The 25,713-nt window shown below is 39.6% G+C and overlaps 1 protein-coding gene across 3 annotated transcripts in view; it reads right to left on the bottom strand.

Annotated features, from left to right (window-relative positions):
* asic1b (acid-sensing (proton-gated) ion channel 1b) overlaps positions 1-25,713 on the bottom strand; it is an 856,126-nt gene that overhangs the window by 72,611 nt on the left and 757,802 nt on the right. For all 3 annotated transcript variants that reach the window (XM_034166038.1, XM_034166036.1, XM_034166037.1), the window contains one exon: positions 12,592-12,719. In XM_034166038.1, the coding sequence (XP_034021929.1) occupies positions 12,592-12,719 (128 nt within the window). The remainder of the gene's footprint in view (positions 1-12,591; positions 12,720-25,713) is intronic.

The following is a 25,713-nucleotide window of genomic DNA, read 5'->3' on the forward strand; positions in this document are numbered from 1 at the left end:
ACAAAATTTTAACTATTAGAGAAAAAATTACTCATAACCATCCCAAAGACGTATCGATTGTTCTGTCTGAGTTATTTTCATTAGTTACTTCATCCAAACCATCAACATGTTTATTAGACCCCATTCCTACCAGGCTGCTCAAGGAAGCCCTACCATTATTTAATGCTTCGATCTTAAATATGATCAATCTATCTTTGTTAGTTGGCTATGTACCACAGGCTTTTAAGGTGGCAGTAATTAAACCATTACTTAAAAAGCCATCACTTGACCCAGCTATCTTAGCTAATTATAGGCCAATCTCCAACCTTCCTTTTCTCTCAAAAATTCTTGAAACGGTAGTTGTAAAACAGCTAACTGATCATCTGCAGAGGAATGGTCTATTTGAAGAGTTTCAGTCAGGTTTTAGAATTCATCATAGTACAGAAACAGCATTAGTGAAGGTTACAAATGATCTTCTTATGGCCTCGGACAGTGGACTCATCTCTGTGCTTGTTCTGTTAGACCTCAGTGCTGCTTTTGATATTGTTGACCATAAAATTTTATTACAGAGATTAGAGCATGCCATAGGTATTAAAGGCACTGCGCTGTGGTGGTTTGAATCATATTTGTCTAATAGATTACAATTTGTTCATGTAAATGGGGAATCTTCTTCACAGACTAAAGTTAATTATGGAGTTCCACAAGGTTCTGTGCTAGGACCAATTTTATTCACTTTATACATGCTTCCCTTAGGCAGTATTATTAGACAGTATTGCTTAAATTTTCATTGTTACACAGATGATACCCAGCTTTATCTATCCATGAAGCCAGAGGACACACACCAATTAGCTAAACTGCAGGATTGTCTTACAGACATAAAGACATGGATGACCTCTAATTTCCTGCTTTTAAACTCAGATAAAACTGAAGTTATTGTACTTGGCCCCACAAATCTTAGAAACATGGTGTCTAACCAGATCCTTACTGTGGATGGCATTACCCTGACCTCTAGTAATACTGTGAGAAATCTTGGAGTCATTTTTGATCAGGATATGTCATTCAAAGCGCATATTAAACAAATATGTAGGACTGCTTTTTTGCATTTACGCAACATCTCTAAAATCAGAAAGGTCTTGTCTCAGAGTGATGCTGAAAAACTAATTCATGCATTTATTTCCTCTAGGCTGGACTATTGTAATTCATTATTATCAGGTTGTCCTAAAAGTTCCCTAAAAAGCCTTCAGTTAATTCAAAATGCTGCAGCTAGAGTACTGACGGGGACTAGAAGGAGAGAGCATATCTCACCCATATTGGCCTCTCTTCATTGGCTTCCTGTTAATTCTAGAATAGAATTTAAAATTCTTCTTCTTACTTATAAGGTTTTGAATAATCAGGTCCCATCTTATCTTAGGGACCTCGTAGTACCATATCACCCCAATAGAGCGCTTCACTCTCAGACTGCAGGCTTACTTGTAGTTCCTAGGGTTTGTAAGAGTAGAATGGGAGGCAGAGCCTTCAGCTTTCAGGCTCCTCTCCTGTGGAACCAGCTCCCAATTCAGATCAGGGAGACAGACACCCTCTCTACTTTTAAGATTAGGCTTAAAACTTTCCTTTTTGCTAAAGCTTATAGTTAGGGCTGGATCAGGTGACCCTGAACCATCCCTTAGTTATGCTGCTATAGACGTAGACTGCTGGGGGGTTCCCATGATGCACTGTTTCTTTCTCTTTTTGCTCTGTATGCACCACTCTGCATTTAATCATTAGTGATCGATCTCTGCTCCCCTCCACAGCATGTCTTTTTCCTGGTTCTCTCCCTCAGCCCCAACCAGTCCCAGCAGAAGACTGCCCCTCCCTGAGCCTGGTTCTGCTGGAGGTTTCTTCCTGTTAAAAGGGAGTTTTTCCTTCCCACTGTAGCCAAGTGCTTGCTCACAGGGGGTCGTTTTGACCGTTGGGGTTTTACATAATTATTGTATGGCCTTGCCTTACAATATAAAGCGCCTTGGGGCAACTGTTTGTTGTGATTTGGCGCTATATAAAAAAATTGATTGATTGATTGATTGATGAGAGACAAAATGAGAAAAAAAAAAATCCAGGAAATCACATTGTAGGATTTTTAAAGAATTTATTTGTAAATTATGATGGAAAATAAGTATTTGGTCAATAACAAAAGTTCAACTCAATACTTTGTAACATAATCTTTGTTGGCAATGACAGAGGTCAAATGTTTCCTGTAAATCTTCACCAGGTTTGCACACACTGTAGCTGCTATTTTGGCCCATTCCTCCATGCAGATCTCCTCTAGAGCAGAGATGTTTTGGGGCTGTCGCTGGGCAACATGGACTTTCAACTCCCTCAACAAAGTTTCTATGGGGTTGAGGTCTGGAGACTGGCTTGGCCACTCCAGGACCTTGAAATGCTTTGGAGTCTGACAAAATCCACAATCCAGATCAGATCCAGATCAAGCTTTGTCAGGAGATAGTGAATGCCAGTCTGCACCTCACTGTCAAATATGAGTGATTGGGGCATGTTTGATTAAGAAATAATGTAAAATATACATAAATGGGTTTTTCAATGTTAAATTTAAATGGCCACAAAATCTGTAATCTGGATCAGATCTGGATCAAACTTTGTCAGTCAATAAAGGATACCATCCTACATAACACTTTCAAATATGAAAGAAATTTGATCTTTTTGACAAAGGAATGAAGCTTTGAAAATTCGTTCAATGTTAAACATTTTTCAAATTTTACAAGATTTTTCCTGACTTCAACCTTTGACCTTGAAAATGGAACCCTGCAGCGATTCTGACATTTACTTTCAATTGTTAATTTAACCTTTATTGAAACAGGTTAGTCACATTGAGATCGGGATGTCTTTTGCAAGGGAGACCTGGACAGTTATAAAGTTTCCAATTCACCTAACCTGAATGTCTTTAAATGTGGGAGGAAACCCACATGAACACGGGAAGAACATGCAAACTCCACACAGAAAGGCCACAAGCGGGAATCATTCCCATGGCCTTCTTGCTGTGTGTAACAGTGCTAACCACTAATCCACCATGGTGCTATAGTTTGACTTCTGTTTCACTGCAGACAGTATGAATGCAAAATATTTCATACATTTTATATGGTCAGCTTAATTTCATTTGTTAAAGAACTCTGGCAAATTTTGGATTTTCAACTCCAGTGAACAAGATTTAGAAATTTACATTCTCAGTAATTCATTGTGTTGACTACTTGAGACTTGTACTTGTTGATTGTGCTTGGGTTTGTAAGTTATCAGTTAATGTCTGAGACAGAGGAGATGGCAGCTAGAGGGGTAACATTTTGCAAATACTGAATTGTGCTGGTGTTGGCTTATGTTTTTTTTTGTTGTTATTGTTGTAATTCTGTATTTTTTATTCTTAATTTTTGGGGATTTTTATGAGTCGTATGCGTTCGGTGTTTGGGATTTTTCATCTTGCTTTTATGCTTATTAAAGCTGAATGTTTGTGTTTAGCACTGACAATAAATTCATAAATTATTACAAATTAATATTAGTATCCAAAATTGAATCCAACATAATACATTTCAGTTTACATAGATTTTATCTGAAAGATTCTGTAGTTTGCTTTCAGCAGTTTCACAAAGAAGCAAAAATAGTTTCCAACACTTCTCTTTTTTAGTTACATTAAAAGGAAAAACAAGTTGGGGGGGGGGGACAGGAGTCAGTAAGAGTCAATAAAAGAAGAAAAATGTAAACATGCAGAATTGCTGTTTTTTTTTTCTTTCTATTTTTGGGAGAAGGTAATTACAGAATTTCCTTTTTTTCAAAGCAACTGACAGCGTGTGCTGTGGGAAAGACAACTGCATTAGATTAATGAGTAGTGACTCTGGAACATACTGCACCACGGCAAAGGTAGAAAAATTGTAGGAACTATAATGACTAAAAAAGTAATGGAGCTTAACAGAAAACAAAGGACAATCACCTGCAGATGCAACATTGGCAGAATGCAAACAATGTGAATGCAGCCTGCTGACACTAAAACACTGTCATTGTGAGGACGTGGAAAGACTGAGATCACTGCTAAATCTACTGCTTTCTCTCTTTATTATGTGTGGCTCTGCAGCCTGTTGAGGGACAGACAGTGTGTGCAGTTTGTGTTTGCCTGCAGAATTATTCAGCTGCATAACCTTCTGCAAATATGCAGCCCTGAATTTGTCTCACTGGACCAAGAGAACATTCTACATCCCGACTGAAAGTTCTTATCATGTGGGTAATAGATGCATCACTGAAGATCAATTAGAAGACTAATTTTTCAATCTGTGTGGAAAAACAGAATATTATTGGCTCATCTAAACACCACTATAGGCAAACGCTTGCAATGAGTGACATGTCATTTCAAAATCTGCCGTTCAGGGTGAAAATGTCATTGATTTTTGCTGTAGGTTATGCATGTGCCTTGTTATTCCTGACTTGCTCTTCTGTACATGGTAGAAAGTGCTTAGTGCTACAGCTGCCCTCTCTCCATGCAATGTGCAGTTGCATCAGGAAGGACATCCGGTGTAAAACTGGTGCCAAATCAACATGCATATCAGATCTGCTCTGGTGACCCACGTAAAAAAGTGAGAAGCCAGAAGAGCTTACTAACAGTTTACGGCCATAGACTGTACAGATACTGGAAGAGCCCTCTGCGACATCACCCATAGGTTTTCTGAAAAGCAGATGTGGAGCGGCTCCAAATGTTACCATCTTGGTAGTGCCTGTTGCCACCTAAATCCTGGTGAACATATACATGGGAAAAAATGTTGGAAAAGAGTGGTGTGACCTGAGTGGGACAAGTGAAGCCTGAGCACCCCCCCATCTCTAAGTTATCAAAGAAGCTGAGGCTAATGCAGCATTTACACCGGGCTCGTCGAGACGTCACAAATTGCATCGGTCGCGTGGCAACGGACGCACCACCATCGCCTGGTGTGTCGCTCTGCTTTCGCTGCGAAAATTCGCCCCAGTCCGTCATCAAATAGGAGAAGCTTCCATTCCGCTCGCCAGTTCCGGTTGTCAGTCAAGTTAACATGATGGACCTTGATTACACGGAGCGAGTTGCTGTGCTCTTAATTGTTGTGGAAAGCTGACAAACGTCGCCAGCAGCACCATCCCTAGGTTCACAACATCCCCATGAGACGTTCCCAATTCGGGGAGTATCATTATTTGCTGCAGGAGCTGCGTCTGGATGACAGTGGCTTTCAGCGGTCCTTCCACCTCTGCATGACCCAGTTTGAGGACCTCCTGTCTCGTTCACGTGCGCACATGTAAACAACAACAACAACAACAAAAAAACTTTCCACTGCCCCTGCTGCGGTGATGCTGCTCGATCTCTGTCATAATTGTGTCTATAAACCAGTCACCATTTGTTTTATTATACATCTGTGTAGTTAATAAATAAAATAATCTTCATGGACGATTCGTTTGCGCGTGCGCGTGAAAAAAGAAACTCCACTGCCGCTGCTGTGGTTAGGGCTGTCACGATTAGGAATTTCTGGAGACGATTAATTGTCAGGCAAATAATTGCGATTGATGATTATATTGTCTATTTGTTTCTCTTTTTCTCCCCTTCTTTATATTCTACAATTGTGGTATGATTACGCAACTCTGGAAGAACGTTTGGCTTCTCTGAGTGGAGAAACCGGGAATAGTGCAACATTTTTATTTTTATCTTCATTTTTCTTACAGTCCCAACTTTTTCTGATTTGTGGTTGTTTCTGTTGCATTTCTGAAATTACAGAACTGCTATAAAGAAAAGTGTGAACATTTTATTGTGTTTTAAAACTCTGTGGAGCAAATGCAAACAACAAACTCTTATAAAGAAGGAAAAAATACCTGGACATGTGCAGGAAAACTGATATAAACTTAACAGAACAATGCAGACTGATTAGACTCCCCATATTTTTTTGTATAAAGAAATCAGAATACAATAAGAGGCAACTCACTTTGAAATAATTAAAACATATAGCTGCAGCTTAATAACTTTGAAAAACAACAGAAATCAGCAGCTTGTATTTTTATTCTGACTCCAGTTCATTTTAGTGTGATGAAGTCATCCTTTTTTTCCTCATCAGTCACGTTTTGTGCTTGAACACTACATTAAGCTCAAGATTGAACAAATACATACCTTTGGAAAATAACAGCTGTTAAAGTTCAGCTTTTTGTGATCTGCACCTCCGAATATCACTGCACAGCTTTTCTGTAATTTTTGCTCAGTTCATTTATATATTCTAATTTTTAAGGATGTTTTTAAGGATATTTGACAGTTTATTTCATCTCATGATCTCATAAATTCAGTATACGACGCGCACATGGTGTGAACAGGTCGGTGCCGTCAGAACCGCACCGGTAGAGAAAGTACAGAGAGTAAAGGCAGCTCCACGGTTTTGTTTTGGTTTTTTATATATATGTTCACTCGGGAAAAAATCTTCTCTCTCTGCTTCACGCTTGCTGTCTCACGTGATGGTTCACAGCAGAACGTAACGTCTCGTGCCTCCGTTCAGGAATCTCGCTCCCTTGCAGTCTGCAGCGAGTTGGCTCCGCGTGTACACACACACACACACACACACACACACACACACACACACACACACACACACACACACACACACACACACACACACACACACACACACACAGCTCCTACAGCTGCTGTCGTTCGCGTTGCCCCCGGTGTGAACGCGGCCTAACAGGCTGACCTTGGTTCAGGTTGATTAATGCATATTTTTGCAGGCGGGGCAGTGGTCGTTATCACAGGTAGCTTGGGTGCAGGTTGCTTCTATAACCAGCAGTGGTGGGCACAGGTAACCAAAAGTTAGCTTCGATAACCATTAATCAGATAATTGAAAAGTTATCTTTTTATCTTTCTGCTATCGGATTAGCTGAACTGTGCCCACCACTGATAACCAGAGCACCATCAATGTAGCTAATGTTAATTCTACTTGATTCTTTTTGTAATAATGTTCCTTACAAAGTACAAAGTCAAATTATTTCTCCGATTAAATTTATTCAAAGTCATGGTGAAAAACAGCCTGGATTCTGAAGAACTTCTCTCTCACAGGATATCCATTTGTTCAGAACCCCCAAAAAAGGACAAACAGTTTTTATAAAACAAACCATGGGTGTGACAAAAGTTAGACCTTGCTTTGCAAACTCCTTGAGGTCCAGCCCCTGCACAAAACCCCGCATGAAAACGTGACATATTACAATTTATATTGTAACTTGAATCTCTTTGTTCTAAGTGATAAAACTGATTCAACCCAGTTTGACATGCACATTTAAGCAAATCACAGGTTAAAAGTATACCAAACTAAGAGTATAAACATTTAAGTAAAGTAATTACATAATACCAAAACAAATAGCAAAAAAACTAAATTACAAAATAATACATAAACACACAAATACGAGGTCTATTAGAAAAGTATCCGACCTTATTATTTTTTTCAAAAACCATATGGATTTGAATCACGTGTGATTGCGTCAGCCAAGCTTGAACCTTCGTGCGCATGCGTGAGTTTTTTCACGCCTGTCGGTTGCGTCATTCGCCTTTGAGCAGGCTTTGAGTGAGGAGTGGTCCACCCCTCTCGTCGTTTTTTCATTGCTTAGGAATGGCTCAGAGACTGTCGCTTTGCTTGATCAAAATTTTTTCAGAAACTGTGAGGGACATCAAAGTGGACACCATTCGAGAAATTCAGATGGTTTTTGGTGAAAATTTTATGGGTTTCAAAGAGATTACAGAGTGTTACTGTTGCTTTAAGGATGGCCCAGAGCGACTGGTGGTGCGCCGCGCTCCGAAGCCGCCATCGACAGGCTGAGCGACCATTTCATTTCTAAACGGATGGCTGTATGGATCCGTGACCATCGTGTGCAATTTCTCTTGTTATCACAAGAGCTGGACATCAACCATTTTCCAGCAGATTTCACTTTTAACAAGAGATTTTGTCATGGAAAGCCGAGAGGAGGCTTCGCGCGTCACGATGGAGTCACTACTGGAGCGAGACAAAACCATCTCCATTTTGGTCTCACAGGACGGCTTTGAGATGGCGTTCAGACGGCTGTTGGTGGTTTTTCCATCGAGTGATTATCCGAGAAATTGTGGATGTGCCTGGACATGCCAGAACATGTCCCGTGAGGCTTCATCACGGCGTTGCTTTGCGCCATGCGAATCCATCGTGACGCGCAAAGCCTCCGCTTGGCTTTCCATGAAAAATCGTTGATGTCCAGCTCTTGTGATAACCAGAGAAATTGCACACGATGGTCACGGATCCATACAGCCATTTGTTAATAAATAATAAAATAATAAGGTCGGATACTTTTCTAATAGACCTTGTATATCTATCACTAACATCACCAAGCTATTAATAATGCTAAGGAGTACTACTGGTGCGAATATGCAAATTAAAATCATACTAAAATTTCACTAAATGAAAATATGGTTGCACTGACTCCTTCGATGGCCTGTTCTTACAATTAACTGCACAGCAAGACATATTATTTCAGATATTTGTAATAAAATGCTCACAAAAGAGAAACCCATTTAAGTCCACACCAGCAGGTGGTCTCTGATAGAAGGGCACTGTGCCCACTGGCACGCTAGCTATCACTCAAAGTCACTACACCCCTAATTATTGATAACTTTATTACTTAATATAGCTTAAACTGATGAGTTATTAAAAACAATTCACCCCTCATACAGCTGTCATGAATAAGGAAACTGGCTATAGAGACCAAAACAGTTATTTTTTTGTACCAATGTGTAAAAATGTTTACTTCTGCTATGATGTTGGAGATTTTAACATGGGTGTCTATGTGACTCCCTTTTGTAGCCAGTCTCAAGTGGCCATTCAAGGAACTGCACAATTTGGCACTTTTGTGTTGGCTTCATTTTCTAGCTCTGAAGGTCTCAGCCTTGTTCTCGACACAGCTCAGTCTCTAAAAACAAACTGATCGTGGCGGGGGGTACATGAAGAAATCTCAGGAGAGGCCGTTCGAAGACAGATTTACCCCTCCTTGAGTCTAAACTTGCTCCATAATATAGAATCATACAGCTGCTAATTCTCCAAACTTCACCACGAGGTTTCAGAGCATTTCTACCTTGTGAATAAAAAAAAAAGTTTGAACAGGACTGCTTTTCTATTACCAACTTTAATCATATGCACCTTTGGTGCAGACTGCACTGCAATGTACTGTACATCTGTACTCCAGTCACCTGTTTTTGCACAGTCCCATTGCATTACGTTATATTTAGTTAACAATAAATATAGTTTTTCCGATTTGACTCTTTCACTTCTTACAGAAGTGTTTTTTCCTTTTCATTTCTTATTTCTTACGCACCAGTAACACCAGATCAAATTCCTTGTATGTGCGAACTTAACTTGGCAATAAATTTGATTCTGATTAAAGCCTGTTTTACTCTACCAATTCTGATTAAAGGGGAACTCAGTTATTTTCCAAACTGGGCTCTACTTTTAGATGTTTTGCATTTAATATTTTCTTCTTGTTGCCACTGAACAGGAAAGAAAATGTGAGAAGTGTGATAACGTGGAGAGGATTCCTGCAGAGGTAAATGCTCACTAAATGTAAACTGTCCAAATTGTCCAATTATATGCTATGGCACTTAGATGAGCATTGCTGTTGTTTGGTGGTGCTGTGATTGCTGTGAGTGATTGCAAGTTGATTGCTGGTGAGGGGCCTCGTTTTTACAAGACAAGCCCTTAATTATACAGACGATTAGCCTGTGACCGTGTTAGTGTTCTAAATCAATACTGTACCAATTAAAAAAGTTTTTGTTCCAAGTGAAAAAATTATCCTCAAACACATCCAGATATGCAGTCATCTTTGACAAATACCAGAGTTAATTAGTTATTCTGCATCATGAACACAGGTGATCTCAAGGGAACACAATACCTCACATTTAAACTGTATTTTACTGCATCCAAATTATAACAGTTTTGACCTGAACACATAAATTCTGTTCTTGGATGCCCAGAAGAGGTGGAAGAATGGAGGAAGACGGTGAACACTTTTCTCACCACTTCTGTCTCAATCTGACCATAAGCAGCCTTAAAATCCTTATCGTGTACGGGCCACGATGGTCATGACTACCACGTTTTTTTTTTGGGGGGGGGGGGGTTAAATGATAACTATATTTTTCTGAAACCTATATGTTACTAAAGTTCATTTTAGCATTACAGAATATTGTGTAGTTTCTTGATTTTACAGCCCTTCAAACTGACCCCGTAACAACCAAAATGGCCCCTGCCTCCCCCTAACGCAAATGACAACAAAACAAAATGCACAATCAAATGCAATTATAATATGACATAGTAATCTGATCATACTGATCATCTGATCAACTATCATGTCTTATAGATGCTCAAACATATGTAAAATTATCTAGTTGTTTAGTTAAGTGATAATTGTTTTTACTGATTGAAGTCACTCTATTAAGTTTAGCCACATATTCAAGAAAAAAAAAAGCCCAGTCTAAAATTATGTTCTGAAATGATGAATTATTCTTTAATTTAAAACAATCCACAAATGTCAAAAAGGTTAAAATAAATGTTTGTATCATCACCTTCATTGTCTGATTTGCATTCTGTTGAAACAAAATTTACAAGCATTTAGTATATATTGTATTTAAGACTATAAAAGGAATCTTCTTGAGAAAACATTAGAAAGATGCCTTTGATATATTTTTAGCCATGTGGATATTGGTGGCCATATTGGATTTCTTTTTTTCTTTTTTTTTTTTTTGTGTGTGTGTGTATAAAATGTGATGATTAGCAGTAGTGGGCACAGTTTTAACATTTTTAACTTATGGTTCAACTTTTAATCAAACTAATGTTGGACAAGTTATTTAAATTAATGTGTCTGAAGTTTTATAAAGTGAAAATATCAGATACATGTTTTAGTTTTAAAGTAATACTCTAATTTTTAAGGTTTTAGTGTGGATATATATGCTGTGCCCAGCAGTGCATTATGGGTAGGATAGGGTAATCTCAGTACGTTCACGACATGAGAAATGCATTTCAGACACTCTGATCAGGCTCTACGGACAACAGCATTAAACTCTAGTGCCTAAAACTCTTGTGAATATATTCTCTGTGTAAATGCAAAAAAGCAGTCCTACATATTTGTTTAATATGCGCATTGAAGGACATATCCTGATCAAAAATGACTCCAAGATTTCTCACAGTATTACTAGAGGTCAGGGTAATGCCATCCAGAGTAAGAATCTGGTTAGACACCATGTTTCTAAGATTTGTGGGGCCAAGTACAATAACTTCAGTTTTATCTGAGTTTAAAAGCAGGAAATTAGAGGTCATCCATGTCTTTATGTCTGTAAGACAATCCTGCAGTTTAGCTAATTGGTGTTTGTCCTCTGGCTTCATGGATAGATAAAGCTGGGTATCATCTGCGTAACAATGAAAATTTAAGCAATGCCGTCTAATAATACTGCCTAAGGGAAGCATGTATAAAGTGAATAAAATTGGTCCTAGCACAGAACCTTGTGGAACTCCATAATTAACCTTAGTCTGTGAAGAATATTCCCCATTTACATGAACAAATTGTAATCTATTAGATAAATATGATTCAAACCACCGCAGTGCAGTGCCTCTGCATTGTCTCAGTCCATCAAGCTGTAAATGCATACTGGCCTTGGTTGGACAAGTAATCCATGTTGGGCCATATAATAAAATATTAAATGGATGAAATGGGGATTGATAATCATGAAATGGGGGTAAAATGTAACAAAATGGAGCAGAGTGAACCAGACTGACTCCAAATATGTACTTTTATTTCATTGTTTGGCTTTTGTTTTTTGTGAGATGCGCTCAGTACATGTAGGAGGGGCAGGTGCACCATCTGGCGTTCAAGAGATGAAACTTCAGTCAATGGTCAGTCTGCTCCATTTTGTTACGTTTTACCCCCATTTTGTTATTATCAGTCCTCATTTTGCCCTATTTCTCTAAAATAATTAAATAAAAGTACTTAATTGAATCATATTTGGAGTCAGTCTGCTACATTTTACCCCCATTTCATTATTATCAGTCCCCATTTCGCTCCATTTCGCTTAAAAATAATTAAATAAAAGTAATTCATTGAATCATATTTAATCATATTTGGAGTTAATCTGGGTCAGTTTGCTCCATTTTGTGACATTTTACCCCCATTTGGTGATTATTAGGCTCCATTTTGCTCCATTTTGTCCATTTCATATTTTAGTATATCCGATCTATGTTGGACAGGAGTCCTGTCCAGAGGGAGCCGTGGACTCTCATCCGCTTCATGCTACAGAATCTGGAGATAAGTGCCTCAGGGCCTACTTACTTCTTTTTGTCAATAACTTTTGTTGTTGTTGATCAAATGCCAGAAAAAAATTCCAATTGCTGATTTTATCCAAGTAACAGGTGTGAAAATGAAAAGGATTTACAATATAATCATGCAGCAATACACCTTCACGTTTTTATATCAGCCTACCAATGGGTTGTTTTATCAAGACATAAGTGTTCTTGATACTCCTTGACAAAACACAGTGAGACATATTGCTTTTCCTTCGACTTTTGTTTTAACTTTCAGAAGACATACCCGCTGCTCCTGACAAGAGACAAAGGTCTGGAACCCCGGTGCCACGCCAAAGCCCAGCTGGTCGATGAATGGCGGCTCTTCCTGTGTGTGGATCTGAACTTTGATCCCTGCTTCAAATGATGTCTCGTCTGTTGACAACAGAATGTGTTGAGCATTAAGAAAACTCATAATAAATCACATACACAGCAAATGTGCAAGACTTTATTTTAATACTAAACAAAAAGTCAAAGTCACAGCCAGAGAGCGATAAGAGAAAGAGAAAAGCACTAAACTGCAATCAAATCCTAAAAAATGTCAGAAATTTTTGAGCTGGCAGTGTGTGGTTGTATATGAGCTGTAACTGCTGTTCTTGGAGAATAATTGCTCTTTGTTAGTTCAGCAGGTGCACCTCCAAGGATGGCACACATGGCAGTGTTTCAGATTTAACAGTAGCTTTAATGAGCAGTAAAAGATACAGATGAGTGGCGCGAGCAGACCGGATGGTGCCTGTGTGCATTCAGAAAGACACTTCTAAGGGAAACAAGAGTGAACAGATAAATGAATGAATAAATAAATAAACGATAATGATGGTGACAAAGGGAAAATCAATGCGTCTGACAGCTTCTTTTGTTTCAGCACTCCGCTGTATAGCTTTTACGTGAATCACAGGAGCCTCCTTGATCCTGTGATCATCTAGTCTTGATAAGCCTTCCGAATAAATCCAATAATTCCTCTTAATAAATCCACCCTGCAACAAGAAGGTCTGGATCCAAGCCCACTTATTGACTGTGAGGAGGTGGTGACCGAGCCATAGAGTTTTGAAAATGTGAACATCAGATGCTGAATGGCTGAGAACTCCGATATCACTGTTGTGACTTACAAAATTATTGATGCTGTTGAAAAACTGTTGAAAAGTCTTTATCACCAAGTGGTATATGATGTAATGGCATCTTCCACTCCTGATTTTTGATACCCGATTGTGTACATTTTGGGGCAAAAACAAACAAATGAAAAGTCAGTGGTACACTGACAAGTCTTGCCGAAATGTCTTTTTGGTCTTACTTTCAGTTTCCACGACTGATTCATGTCCCAATCCAGTTATAAATCCTTAAAAATTATATCCATTTTGCTCTATCATCATTAGTTTGGACAGTCTCTTTTCTTGCAGAATTTGCCACCATATCGCCTGACATCAATTAAAACAAGGGTAAAAGTTGGACTTGCTCTATTACTTTCGGTTTGTACCACCAGGTGGATTCATGTTACATTCCACATATAAATCCTTCTTCGATTTGTCTTTCATCACTACTTCCGGTATTCACTCCGTGCAGCAAACTCTTAACGGCATAATGAGACCACCAAACCAGGCAAAATTAATAAGTATTTTACCTGAATGAGGAAGCCTGTTGTAATGATGAGGAAATGTAATTATTAACAAAATGCTGCTTGTTGCCTCCACTGTAATATGGTATTAAGTTTCACACATATCCCTGGGTGTGACGAACCAAAGACAACAGCTTTAAATCAGAGCCCCTCTGCGTGGCTGTGAAGCATCCCGTAGCCTGATGTGCACCTGCTGAGAGACCGACACTGCAAAGGCTGTGATTTGTCACTTTTAAGTTTTCACTCCTTCCTGACATCAAAACAAAACAGAAAAAAAAACCCTGAAAAAACTGATGCTCAATCGGGGCCTCAAAACAGGTGCAATCTGTGGTGAGGTAGCATTGTAGAACACAGAGAGCAATCGAGAAAGTTTGAAACACATTAAAAAAAATTGCGACATTGGCTTAAATCATGATGCTCAAAATGTGAATAATTGGATTTAAATGAAGCAGACTAGGGGTATTCTTTTTAAAAGTAAGTGAAAGTAGACGAGTGGGTACAATATGTGGTAACTGGGACCTACCATTCACTGAGCAGAAGCCTCCTAATCCTCCTCGGCAACATGAAACCCATTAAAAACATATTGTGTTCTTCAACAGAAGACAGTTTTGAGATCTTTACAGAGAAATTTCAATGTTTTAGAAAAGTGTGGAGAAAATGCCGAAGTAGTGTTTTGCACAAACCTGCATCAGAAATGGCAATGGGAGACACCACCCTAAAACAAAAACAATTTGAGAATGCTTACAATTTTAGATGAAGGTTTTGTTGGGCAGCACTGTTTCCAGTAGATTGCACAGTCCTCTGGTGGTCACAACAGAAAGGCATGCATGGCACCGGGCTGTTGTGCCTGACTCCAGGGGAGGAGTTCTAACCTCTTGATTCCACCAGCCACCATAATATAACATCAAATCTGCACCAAGATTTTGATCTGGCATTCATGCAGCCTCAGATCCACCATCGTTTCAGACATGGAACCTTCATGTCCTTGTTGATTTGGTTATTTTCCCATGATTTTTATACTTATACATGAATGAGTAGTCTAAGTAGTTCCCGCATTTTCAGAAGGAAAGTCTGTTTTTATTTATTTTTACTTTATTTATTTTATACTTGGTGTGACTTATATACTAAATAAAGTAAAAACAAAAAACAAAAAACAAAAAACCCAACATGCATTAGTGGTTATTATTAACATTATTAATAATATTAACCACTACTTATAGGGTTTTTTTTTTCCAGGAATCAAAGCACTAAACAAAATAAACTCCAATGATGAAAGAATAAATGTGAATCAAAAAAAGGACACGACAACAATGAAAAAAAAAGAGACAATAATAATAATAAAAAGGGTTGTGACTTATACTATATATGCTTTTTCCTCTTCAAGAGGTATTTTTTTTGACAGGTGCAACTTATACTCTTGTGGTTTTGCTGTAAAGTTCATACAGTAAAAGTCTTTAAACATCTTGGATGAAAGACTGGTGGCTGTGTTTTAGTTATTAAAAATACATTATAGTAATGAGACAGGAAGATGTGGAAAGTGCTACCTGATTAGTCAGTCGGCATTTGGATCTGTTCTGTGTATTCTCTTTGGAACAGAGAGATGCTTCTGAGATGCGCTGCAGCACAGCTGGTACAATCAAAGGTATTGTGCAGAACGGTTGCAACCAAAAGGAATTCAGACCAGCCACCATTGCACCATTGCATGGTTGATCAAACCTGTGCTTTCGCAAACATGTCTGTCACATTTGCAAAATGTTGGACTTGGTTATTATTTTGATGGCAGTCTGGCATCAAGTGTTTTTTTTCTAATTTTAATGGGGGGAAGAACATCTCCTGACTCATCATCTCAGTATCATCTCCTAACTGCCAAATTTCGGATGCAGCAGGAAATTCAGGACAGCTTCTATAAAAGGAGACAGACTTTAACAATTACACACTGCTCTTCTGAGTCCGGATAAAAAGACATTTTCTGCTGTCGCGAAGACAAATGCTTCAAACCTGAAGCAGCATAAAACGTGTCCAAGCTTTTCCCTGCAAAACTTAATGTCATCTTTACGTCTGAGCCATTCATCTTCCTTACATGGAATAACAACATTTGCATTTTAACCACATACCATATTGCCATGTTCACAAAATCCCATTATCTGGCTGCTGTTGTGAAGCATTTCCAGCTAATAAGGCTATAGAGGATTTAAGTGTAAAAATGTTTATCAAACAACACTGAAATCAATCTTGAACTTTCATAATCAGTTCTCTCAGTACGCTAAAGTTCCAATGTCGTGGCTAATTTGTATCATCTGCCTCATCCATGTTTCTCTGCAAGTGAGGTTGGAACCTGCAGTCTTATTCTTCCAGGTGTTCCGGGTAATCTCATCACAACGACACTGCAGAAACAGCATTCGATGTGGCAACCAGTGATTTTCCAATTTCGCTTCATTTGAAGGCTGGTGAGTACATTCCCAAAATAGGTCAGCAGTCAGTGAGTTGAATATTTAGTCCTGCCAGAGCACTCCAGCTTTTTTTTCTTTTTTGTGTGGCCTTTCTGAGTGCTTTAATTTGAAAATTAAGGTGCTTTAATTTTCAAATTAAAGCACTTTAATTTTCAAAGGAAAAAAAAAAGGAAAAAAAGTAAAAGCACTCTGTTGTCACTACAGGCAACCAATCAGACGGAGAGGAAGTAGAACTGCTTTTGGCGTTTCTCTTTGCAGTCAGCTGTAGGGTTGGGTATTGATTCAAATTTCAAGAATTGATTGATTCAAGAATTGATTCGATTCCGGTTCTTAAGATTTAGAATAGATTGTCTAGTTATGCAACATAGTTATACTACTTCACAAAATTTGGCCCTCAAAGTGCAGGCAGTAGTGTTTCAGAGAGTTCTAAATTAAAACATTTTCCAGGGGACAATGGCATCAGTCTCCCCTACAAAAGTCGCACCTGCAGCACAGCACACTGTGCGGCACGCTGCAGGAGAACTTTTCCCATAGGTGCGCAGTGAGCGCCTCCCAGAATATTCGTTCTCCTGAGTCCTGCAGCACGAGGACTGTTCTCCTGCAGCAGGAGAATGCAGCTATGGCAAAAGTTCTCGCACAGTCCACACCAGAGAACCTTTGTACACTGTCCCATGGAAAAAGTAGGTTATGAGGAATGAAAAAAAAACCTACTGTGTGAATTAAATGGCAAACAAATCTCTTTTCTTGCCCGAAACAACAGACAATTAGAGTCCCGTAGTCATGATTGACATCGTTATATATATATATATATAAACACAATGCTAAAATACCCTCGGCCATATGAGCATTGTATTCTGTATAATCTGCAGTTTTTAAGTAATTATTAGGTTCCAAAAACTGAGTTTGCAGCTAGCAACCCAACTGTGACATCATGGTGCAGCTCTACTCTGATTGGCTGTCACCCCCACCACTCAAATCTAAACTAAACAGACTGAATGCTAATGCCTGCTAAATGTCTTTTAAATCACTTCAGAGGTATTATTAGGTTCTAAAAACAGCGTTTTCAGTTTTTGAAGTGTTTATGTCTCACTAGCTTTTACATAATATATGACAAAGAGGTTATGTTTACACACAAACGAAACAGAGTTTCCACCTAGCTAGCAGCATGTGACATCACCACGCTAACGGCCGCAAAATCATGCCATAAAATTAGTTACAGAATGTGACATTTTAACCTCTTAAAATACCTCTTAAAATATGTCAAGGTTAGCCATCTTTGAACTTGTCCAAGGTCTGTGTCCCAAGAATGTTCCCTGTGAATTTGAAGACTGTGGCAGTAATAGAACTGGACTTATGCTGTACACAGACAGACGGACAGACAGACGGACGGACGCCAGGTCTTTGCAATACTCGATGGCCATATGGTGGCCTCGGATAAAAATCGAACTTTGGAAGTATGAATCGATCTATGGCAATTAAAATGAGAATCAATTTAAACTCAGCAAGTCGATCTTTTCAACCCAGCACTTGTCAGCTAATACGTCCACATCAGTTAGCAGAATCTGATATCTACTCCACAGATTTAGTGCCCTGTTGACAAATATTTGGACAAAACACCTCCACATATATTTTTGCCGACAGATGTATATTTGTGAAATGGTCTCCGTTTGCATGATCCAGTGGTGGTGTTCAAACTCCTCAACAAATGCTGTTCACACCAGACATTTATACTGCTAAATCCAAAGTATCATTACAAAAAAACCTCGGAAACTTTGTGATACTTAAAGTAGACCTGCATTGAAATAAAAGTGGTCAGATCTCAGAAAGAAATAGCTGATATGTGTTTATAAGACCCTTATGAATGCAGTAAAGTAAATCTGCAAGCCCAAATTTGTAATTTAAAATTTGGCCCTCCAGGAAAACTGTTTGTACATCCGGGACATTGCAGTGACGTGCAGCAGAAGATGGAGCGCGAGCGCCTTCAGTCCGATCCCGCATTGAAATTGATTTTATCTGTTAATAATGTTACTGTTATACACATCCTGGTTTCAACATCCAAAGGTAACCTGCAATGAATGCAAGATACAGCTCTGAGATTCAGTGGCGACATCGACAGCGGGCAACGTTCTTCCCCGACACCTTGCTCTCACTGCCTCCAATGCGCTTACTGAGTCTGCAGGCTCGGTAAACACCACAGTGGGCCACTCACACCGTCCCCGTGTCTGCTGTGCAGCCGGCACCACTTCCCTGTCTACTGAATGGAGGTGCGGCCAACTTGGCAACAAGTCCAGAGACTGCGCTCGCTGTTTTGATGCAGAGCGGCCGGCCGCCCGCAAGGACAGACTTCTTGCGGAGAAATCCGCAGCGCCGCAGGGTCTCGGTAATCGCAGCCGCAGAGCTCCGTGGCCACTGAGAGAGGTTTGTATCTTTTTAATGACTTGGATTTCTTTGCGGGTCCCACATCCGTACCCCGCAATGGTAACACCGGAGGCTAAAGACAGTAGATTTTCAATGCGACACCACTCAATCAAATGGGCGTATGAAAAAGTCCCCAAAAATAATTTTCAAGCAAAAATAAAAGAAACGTATACTCACCAAACGTACCGCAAGACAATATGAAGTTTAAAAAAAGTCGATCCTTCCGTATAAGACAATAAAAAGGTGCTTTTGTAAGAGATGCAAACTGATGTAAATCCACAAATTACACTTGGATAGGTTCTTCTCTTTGACGTCTCGGCAACGTCCCGGATGTGCTAACAGTTTTTGCGGAGGGCTAAATTTTAGCTGTAAATTTGTCATTTTTAAATGAAGATTTTTCAGTTGAATGACAGATCTGGGCTTGCAGATTTACTTTACTACATTCAGAAGGATCTTATGTGTAAATATAAGACATTTTTTGGTTCAAAGATCTGACTGCATTTATTTCAATGCAGGTCTACTTTAATGTGATTTGCACTGTGTATGTTGGACAGCAACTTCTTAAGTCAGTCACAGTTCTTCGTTTGTACCAGCTTCAAGTTTGGCCCCTGCCTCCTCTTGTGTGGAAATGCTTTTCCAGTGTGTCTGGAGCTAAACTCTAAAGTGAAAAGTGGAAGCACATGCACCCTGAGTGACATGGGGTGAGCACAACAGTAGTTAACTGGAATTTGACTTTGGGTTTCTTTTTTGTTTTTACACTTCACATTAAAGAATAAAGTTTTATACAAGTTTTCATGAAATTTTTTGCAGTCTTCAAATGGAAGTGCCTTTAAAAATCGATCAATGACAACAGTGGTTGACGGGCACACTAAAATGTACTTTTGTGCTAAGTGCAGAAAAGCGCAAAGGATTTTCCCACCTGGAGGGCAGTGAAAGACAGGTACATCTTTGCCAAAAACAGAAAGTAAACAAATAAAGAAACCAAATTAATCTTTACTGTTTTCTGGTTGATTAATTTAATTATATTTATTTATTTTTAATTATTTAAAATTTGTAAAATGTTTCATCTTAATCTCATTAATATGTATATTAATATGTATATTAATATGCATATTTTTTTCTTTATATATATATATATATCATCAGACCAAAAGGAAAATAAAATCCTATTGACCTATTGGAAGATAGGATTTTATTCTCCATTGAGATTTCACCCAGAAACAACCCTGACAACATATCCTCCCATATATATATATATATATATATATATATATATATATATATATATATATATATATATATATATATATATATATATATATATATATATATATATATATATATATATATATATATATATGGAGGAGTTCGGGGAGGCCATGGGGGAGGACTATCGGTCGGCCTCGAAGAGATTCTGGCAAACCGTCCGACGTCTCAGGAGGCGCAAGCAGCTCTCCACCAGCACTGTTTACGGTGCGGGTGGGGAGCTGTTGACCCTGACTGGAGATGTTGTCGGGTGGTGGAAGGAGTACTTTGAGGATCTCCTCAATCACATCGTCACATCTTCCGAAGAGGAAGCAGAGACTGGGGACTCAGAAGCGGACTCATCCATTACCCGGGCCAAAGTCACAGAGGTGGTTAGAAAGCTCCTAGGTGGCAGGGCTCCTGGGGTGGATGAAATCCATCCTGAGTACCTTAAGTCTCTGGATGTTGTGGAACTGTCTTGGCTGACACGCCTCTGCAACATCACGTGGTGATCAGGGACAGTGCCTCTGGATTGGCAGACCGGGGTGGTGGTCCCTCTGTTTAAGAAGGGGGACCGGAGGGTGTGTTCCAACTATAGGGGGATCACACTCCTCAGCCTCCCCGGTACGGTCTATTCCAGAGTACTGGAGAGGAGAATTCGACCAATGGTCGAACCTCGGATTCAGGAGGAGCAGTGTGGCTTTCATCCTGGTCACGGCACACTGGACCAGCTCTACACGCTCCATCGGGTGCTTGAGGGTTCATGGGAGTTCACCCAAACAGTGCACATGTGTTTTGTTGATCTGGAGAAGGCATTTGACCGTGTCCCTCGGGGCACCCTGTAGGGAGCGCTCCAGGAGTACGGGGTCCGGGGTCCTTTGATAAGGGCTATCCGGTCCCTGTACAACCACAGCAGGAGCTTCGTTTGCATTGCTGGTAGTAAGTCAAACCTGTTTCCAGTGCACATTGGCCTCCGCCAGGGCTGCCCTTTGTCACCGGTTCTGTTCATTATTTTTATGGACAGAATTTCTAGGTGCAGCCAGGGTGTAGAGGGGGTCTGGTTTGGAAACCACAGAATCTCGTCTCTGCTGTTTGCGGATGATGTGGTTCTGTTGGCTTCGTCAAATCAGGAACTTCAGCATTGTCAGGAAAGATGACTTTAAGCTTGCTTTCAGCTTGTTTTCATCTTGGAATATAATAAGTGCCATGGGATTAATATACATGCTGTTGGATTAAACTGGACAGTGTTTGTTATTTTCCCGGAGTAAGTGAGGTCATACCAGACTTTTCCATTACAAATGGGGAGGCCCACGGAATGAACTCAGTGGTGAAGACGATGGAATATGTCTAAGAATGATTCTAACATGACAAGTATGACCAAATGAAGTATTAATGTGTTAAAAGTAATGTCTAAGAATGATTCTAATATAACAAGTATGATCAAATGAAGTATTAATGTGCTAAAATTAAGAGTTGATTAGAAAAAGTATTAGAAAAAGTATGTTACAAATAAGTGAAATGAATGATTATATGAGTTGTTTTTCATAAAGAGTGCAGAGTCAGAGGAAAAGAGGAAGTGAAGAAGTTGTTTTTCATAAAGAGTGCAGTCAGAGAGAAAAAGGAAGTGAAGAAGATGTTGCAACGAGGCAAGAAAAGCTGATGATAAACAACTGATCAAATGATTAAGATGTGGTAAAATATGAAATGAATAATAAGGAATGGAAAATGTTTGTACATGATCATATGAATTGTTTTTATGTGAAAGAGAGTTGTAATGAAATTATTGAATATGATTGATGTGATTTTAAAGAAATGATTTAAAAGAATGAATTCTCAGAAAAGCTGAAGTGTTAACAGAAAAGAGGAACTTGAGAAATAAGTTACTGGTAAAGGGCCGCAGATGGCTTCCAGTAAGGGAAGGAGAAGGGAGGAGGTTTTGAGTCACCAGCGTCTCCATGGTAACCAAGATGATCTGGAAACAAGAATCGAGCACATATATAAACGGTGAAACACCAGGAAACGGGGTTATTCTTCCAGGGAGAGGTGCTGTTGCCACTTCTCCCCTGCTACGAGGAGATCACAAGACTTGACCATCTTGTGAGCAGCAATTGGAATCGTGGAGTGAGAGGATTGGAGCCATAAGAGATCATTTGAGAGAGTTTTCAACTCCCACTCAGGCCGTCCAGTCACGGAGTAGCAGAGCATTGGAGAATAATCACTGGCCTTAAGTCTGAGTGAGGAATGTTCAACGTTTTCTCTCTCAAGGAACATCGCATCATACCAGAATGGATTAGATCAACTTTTGGTTGATTGAAGAAGGAATAAACTCTTATGTGGATTAATTTCCTGAAGGATTACAACATCACACAAGGATCGTGGTCAGCTAACAACTAATAGCTGATGAAGAGGAAATCAAGTTCATCAAGCTGGGGACTTTAATCTTAAAAACCTCCTTCCCTCACTCCTAGAAAAATTGTTAAGAAGTCAATCCAGTCCAGTCAAAGTAAGATCAGACAGTATTATTGAATTAAAAACAAAAATCTCTGCCAATCATCATTCTAATTATACTTGAATTACTGTTGTGAAATTATCACCATATAATCTATGTTGATTATGTTATGTATGTGTCTCACAGGTTTAGAAAAAATTTTGATCAAACAAAGCGCCAGTCTCTCAGCAACTTCTCAGACAAAGGAATTCCGACGAGGGGCTGGACGACTCCTCCCACAAGGAGTGCTCACAGGCGAATGACGTCACCGACAGGCGTGGAAAAACTCACGCATGCGCACGAGGGTTCAAGCATGTCTGACGTAAAAACATATGAATGAAATCCATATAGTTTTTGAAAAAAATAAAAAGGACCTATACTTTACGGACAGACCTCGTATATATATATATATATATATATATATATATATATATATATATATATATATATATATATATATATATATATATATATATATATATATATATATATATATATATATGGCTGGATCCAGAGTGAAAATCTAACAGATTCATTTTTGATAAAATGATAAAATAAAAATCGTATGCATCTTATTATTCAATAATCTTTATTCTTTTATTCGTGTGCAACATACACTGTCACACTTCTTTTAATATATTTATTATACTTCATGGACCATAGTGAACACTTCTTATTTGTATAAATATGATGTCCTAAAAAACACTATAACAAAAATTGACTGTAAACAGGATCAAATTTATTGCCAAAATCTTTCATTTATACCTGAATCTATATGTTTTTTTTTTCAGTTGACAAAATCAATAAAAAGATGACTGCATATATTCTTAATAATAATATATTGAGATACAGACTGTTCACAGAAGACATTTTCCACTGATACCAATCAAAATTAGAACCAGTCCAGCAGGTAACAATATTCATCATGTCCATGACTAAATATACTCAACAAAAATATAAACGCAACACTTTTGGTTTTGCTCCCATTTTGTATGAGATGAACTCAAAGATCTAAAACTTTTTCCACATACACAATATCACCATTTCCCTCAAATATTGTTCACGAACCAGTCTAAATCTGTGATAGTGAGCACTTCTCCTTTGCTGAGATAATCCATCCCACCTCACAGGTGTGCCATATCAAGATGCTGATTAGACACCATGATTAGTGCACAGGTGTGCCTTAGACTGCCCACAATAAAAGGCCACTCTGAAAGGTGCAGTTTTATCACACAGCACAATGCCACAGATGTCGCAAGATTTGAGGGAGCGTGCAATTGGCATGCTGACAGCAGGAATGTCAACCAGAGCTGTTGCTCGTGTATTGAATGTTCATTTCTCTACCATAAGCCGTCTCCAAAGGCGTTTCAGAGAATTTGGCAGTACATCCAACCAGCCTCACAACCGCAGACCACGTGTAACCACACCAGCCCAGGACCTCCACATCCAGCCTGTTCACCTCCAAGATCGTCTGAGACCAGCCACTCGGACAGCTGCTGAAACAATCGGTTTGCATAACCAAAGAATTTCTGCACAAACTGTCAGAAACCGTCTCAGGGAAGCTCATCTGCATGCTCGTCGTCCTCATCGGGGTCTTGACCTGACTCCAGTTCGTCATCGCAACTTCGCACAGCCATTGAAGAGGAGTGGACCAACATTCCACAGGCCACAATTGACAACTTGATCAACTCTATGCGAAGGAGATGTGTTGCACTGCATGAGGCAAATGGTGGTCACACCAGATACTGACTGATATCCCCCCCCCCAGTAAAACAAAACTGCACCTTTCAGAGTGGCCTTTTATTGTGGGCAGTCTAAGGCACACCTGTGCACTAATCATGGTGTCTAATCAGCATCTTGGTATGGCACACCTGTGAGGTGGGATGGATTATCTCAGCAAAGGAGAAGTGCTCACTATCACAGATTTAGACTGGTTTGTGAACAATATTTGAGGGAAATGGTGATATTGTGTATGTGGAAAAAGTTTTAGATCTTTGAGTTCATCTCATACAAAATGGGAGCAAAACCAAAAGTGTTGCGTTTATATTTTTGTTGAGTATATATCATCATCATCATCAATTTTATTTATATAGCGCCAAATCACAACAAACAGTTGCCCCAAGGCGCTTTATATTGTAAGGCAAGGCCATACAATAATTACGTAAAAACCCCAACGGTCAAAACGACCCCCTGTGAACAAGCACTTGGCGACAGTGGGAAGGAAGAACTCCCTTTTAACAGGAAGAAACCTCCAGCAGAACCAGGCTCAGGGAGGGGCAGTCTTCTGCTTTGATATACATATCAATTGTTTAAAACAATTGTGATATGTGTACAATTGTGATGTATTTGTTTTAGTAATTTAGATTTTGTTGTGATTTGGCGCTTTATAAGACGATTAAATTGAAACTGAATTGAAATTGAACTGTTGTGTGGGCTGCCCGAAGAGGAGGTACTGCTGGCTCACCACCAGAGGGCGCCCTGCATGTTGTCGGGTTTAAGGCACCAGAGGGCGCAGTTGCCGCAGGAGTCCACCAGGAGCCCGGAGCTGACAGCTGACAGCTGTCACTCATCATATCATCACCACCACCCATAAAAGCCTGGGAGAGACATCAGAACTCTGCCGAGTTATCAGCTTACCCTGAAGGTAAACTTACTTAGCCGTTCTGTGCCGTACGCACACGTTTTTTGCATCTGAGCTTTTTGCAGTCATTAACCTTGTTGTACACTTGCAGCTTGTAGCTGAGTTTGTGGAAGTTGGAGGAGTTGGCGTCTCCACTCCTCACTTCAGACTTGATTAAGTGATACATAAGGCACTGCACGTACTCTGTGTTCCTGTGTTTGGAGGTGGAGGTTTTCCCCCAGAAAGGAACTGTATTTTCAGCTGACTTGTTTGCTGGGTGTTCACACACCCACCCCGTAACCTGTCTCTTTTCCTGCCAGCAGTACCGGATCTGACAGCTGGAAGCGGTGGCCACCTGGGGACTCATGACTTGGCGGCTCCGGTGTGTTGCAGGTCTCCGTTGGCGGTGGAACATCGTGGGTCCAGGCTCTTCTCTGGTTAGGCGTCTCCTACCCTCGGGCCTGCCCACGCGTCATCTTTGGTTCGATGATATTGACAGACTAAAAGCATTATTTGACCTGTAGTGCACATTTGCAGCA

This window comes from Thalassophryne amazonica, chromosome 3 (assembly GCF_902500255.1).
Source record: "Thalassophryne amazonica chromosome 3, fThaAma1.1, whole genome shotgun sequence".
Lineage (NCBI taxonomy): Eukaryota > Metazoa > Chordata > Actinopteri > Batrachoidiformes > Batrachoididae > Thalassophryne > Thalassophryne amazonica.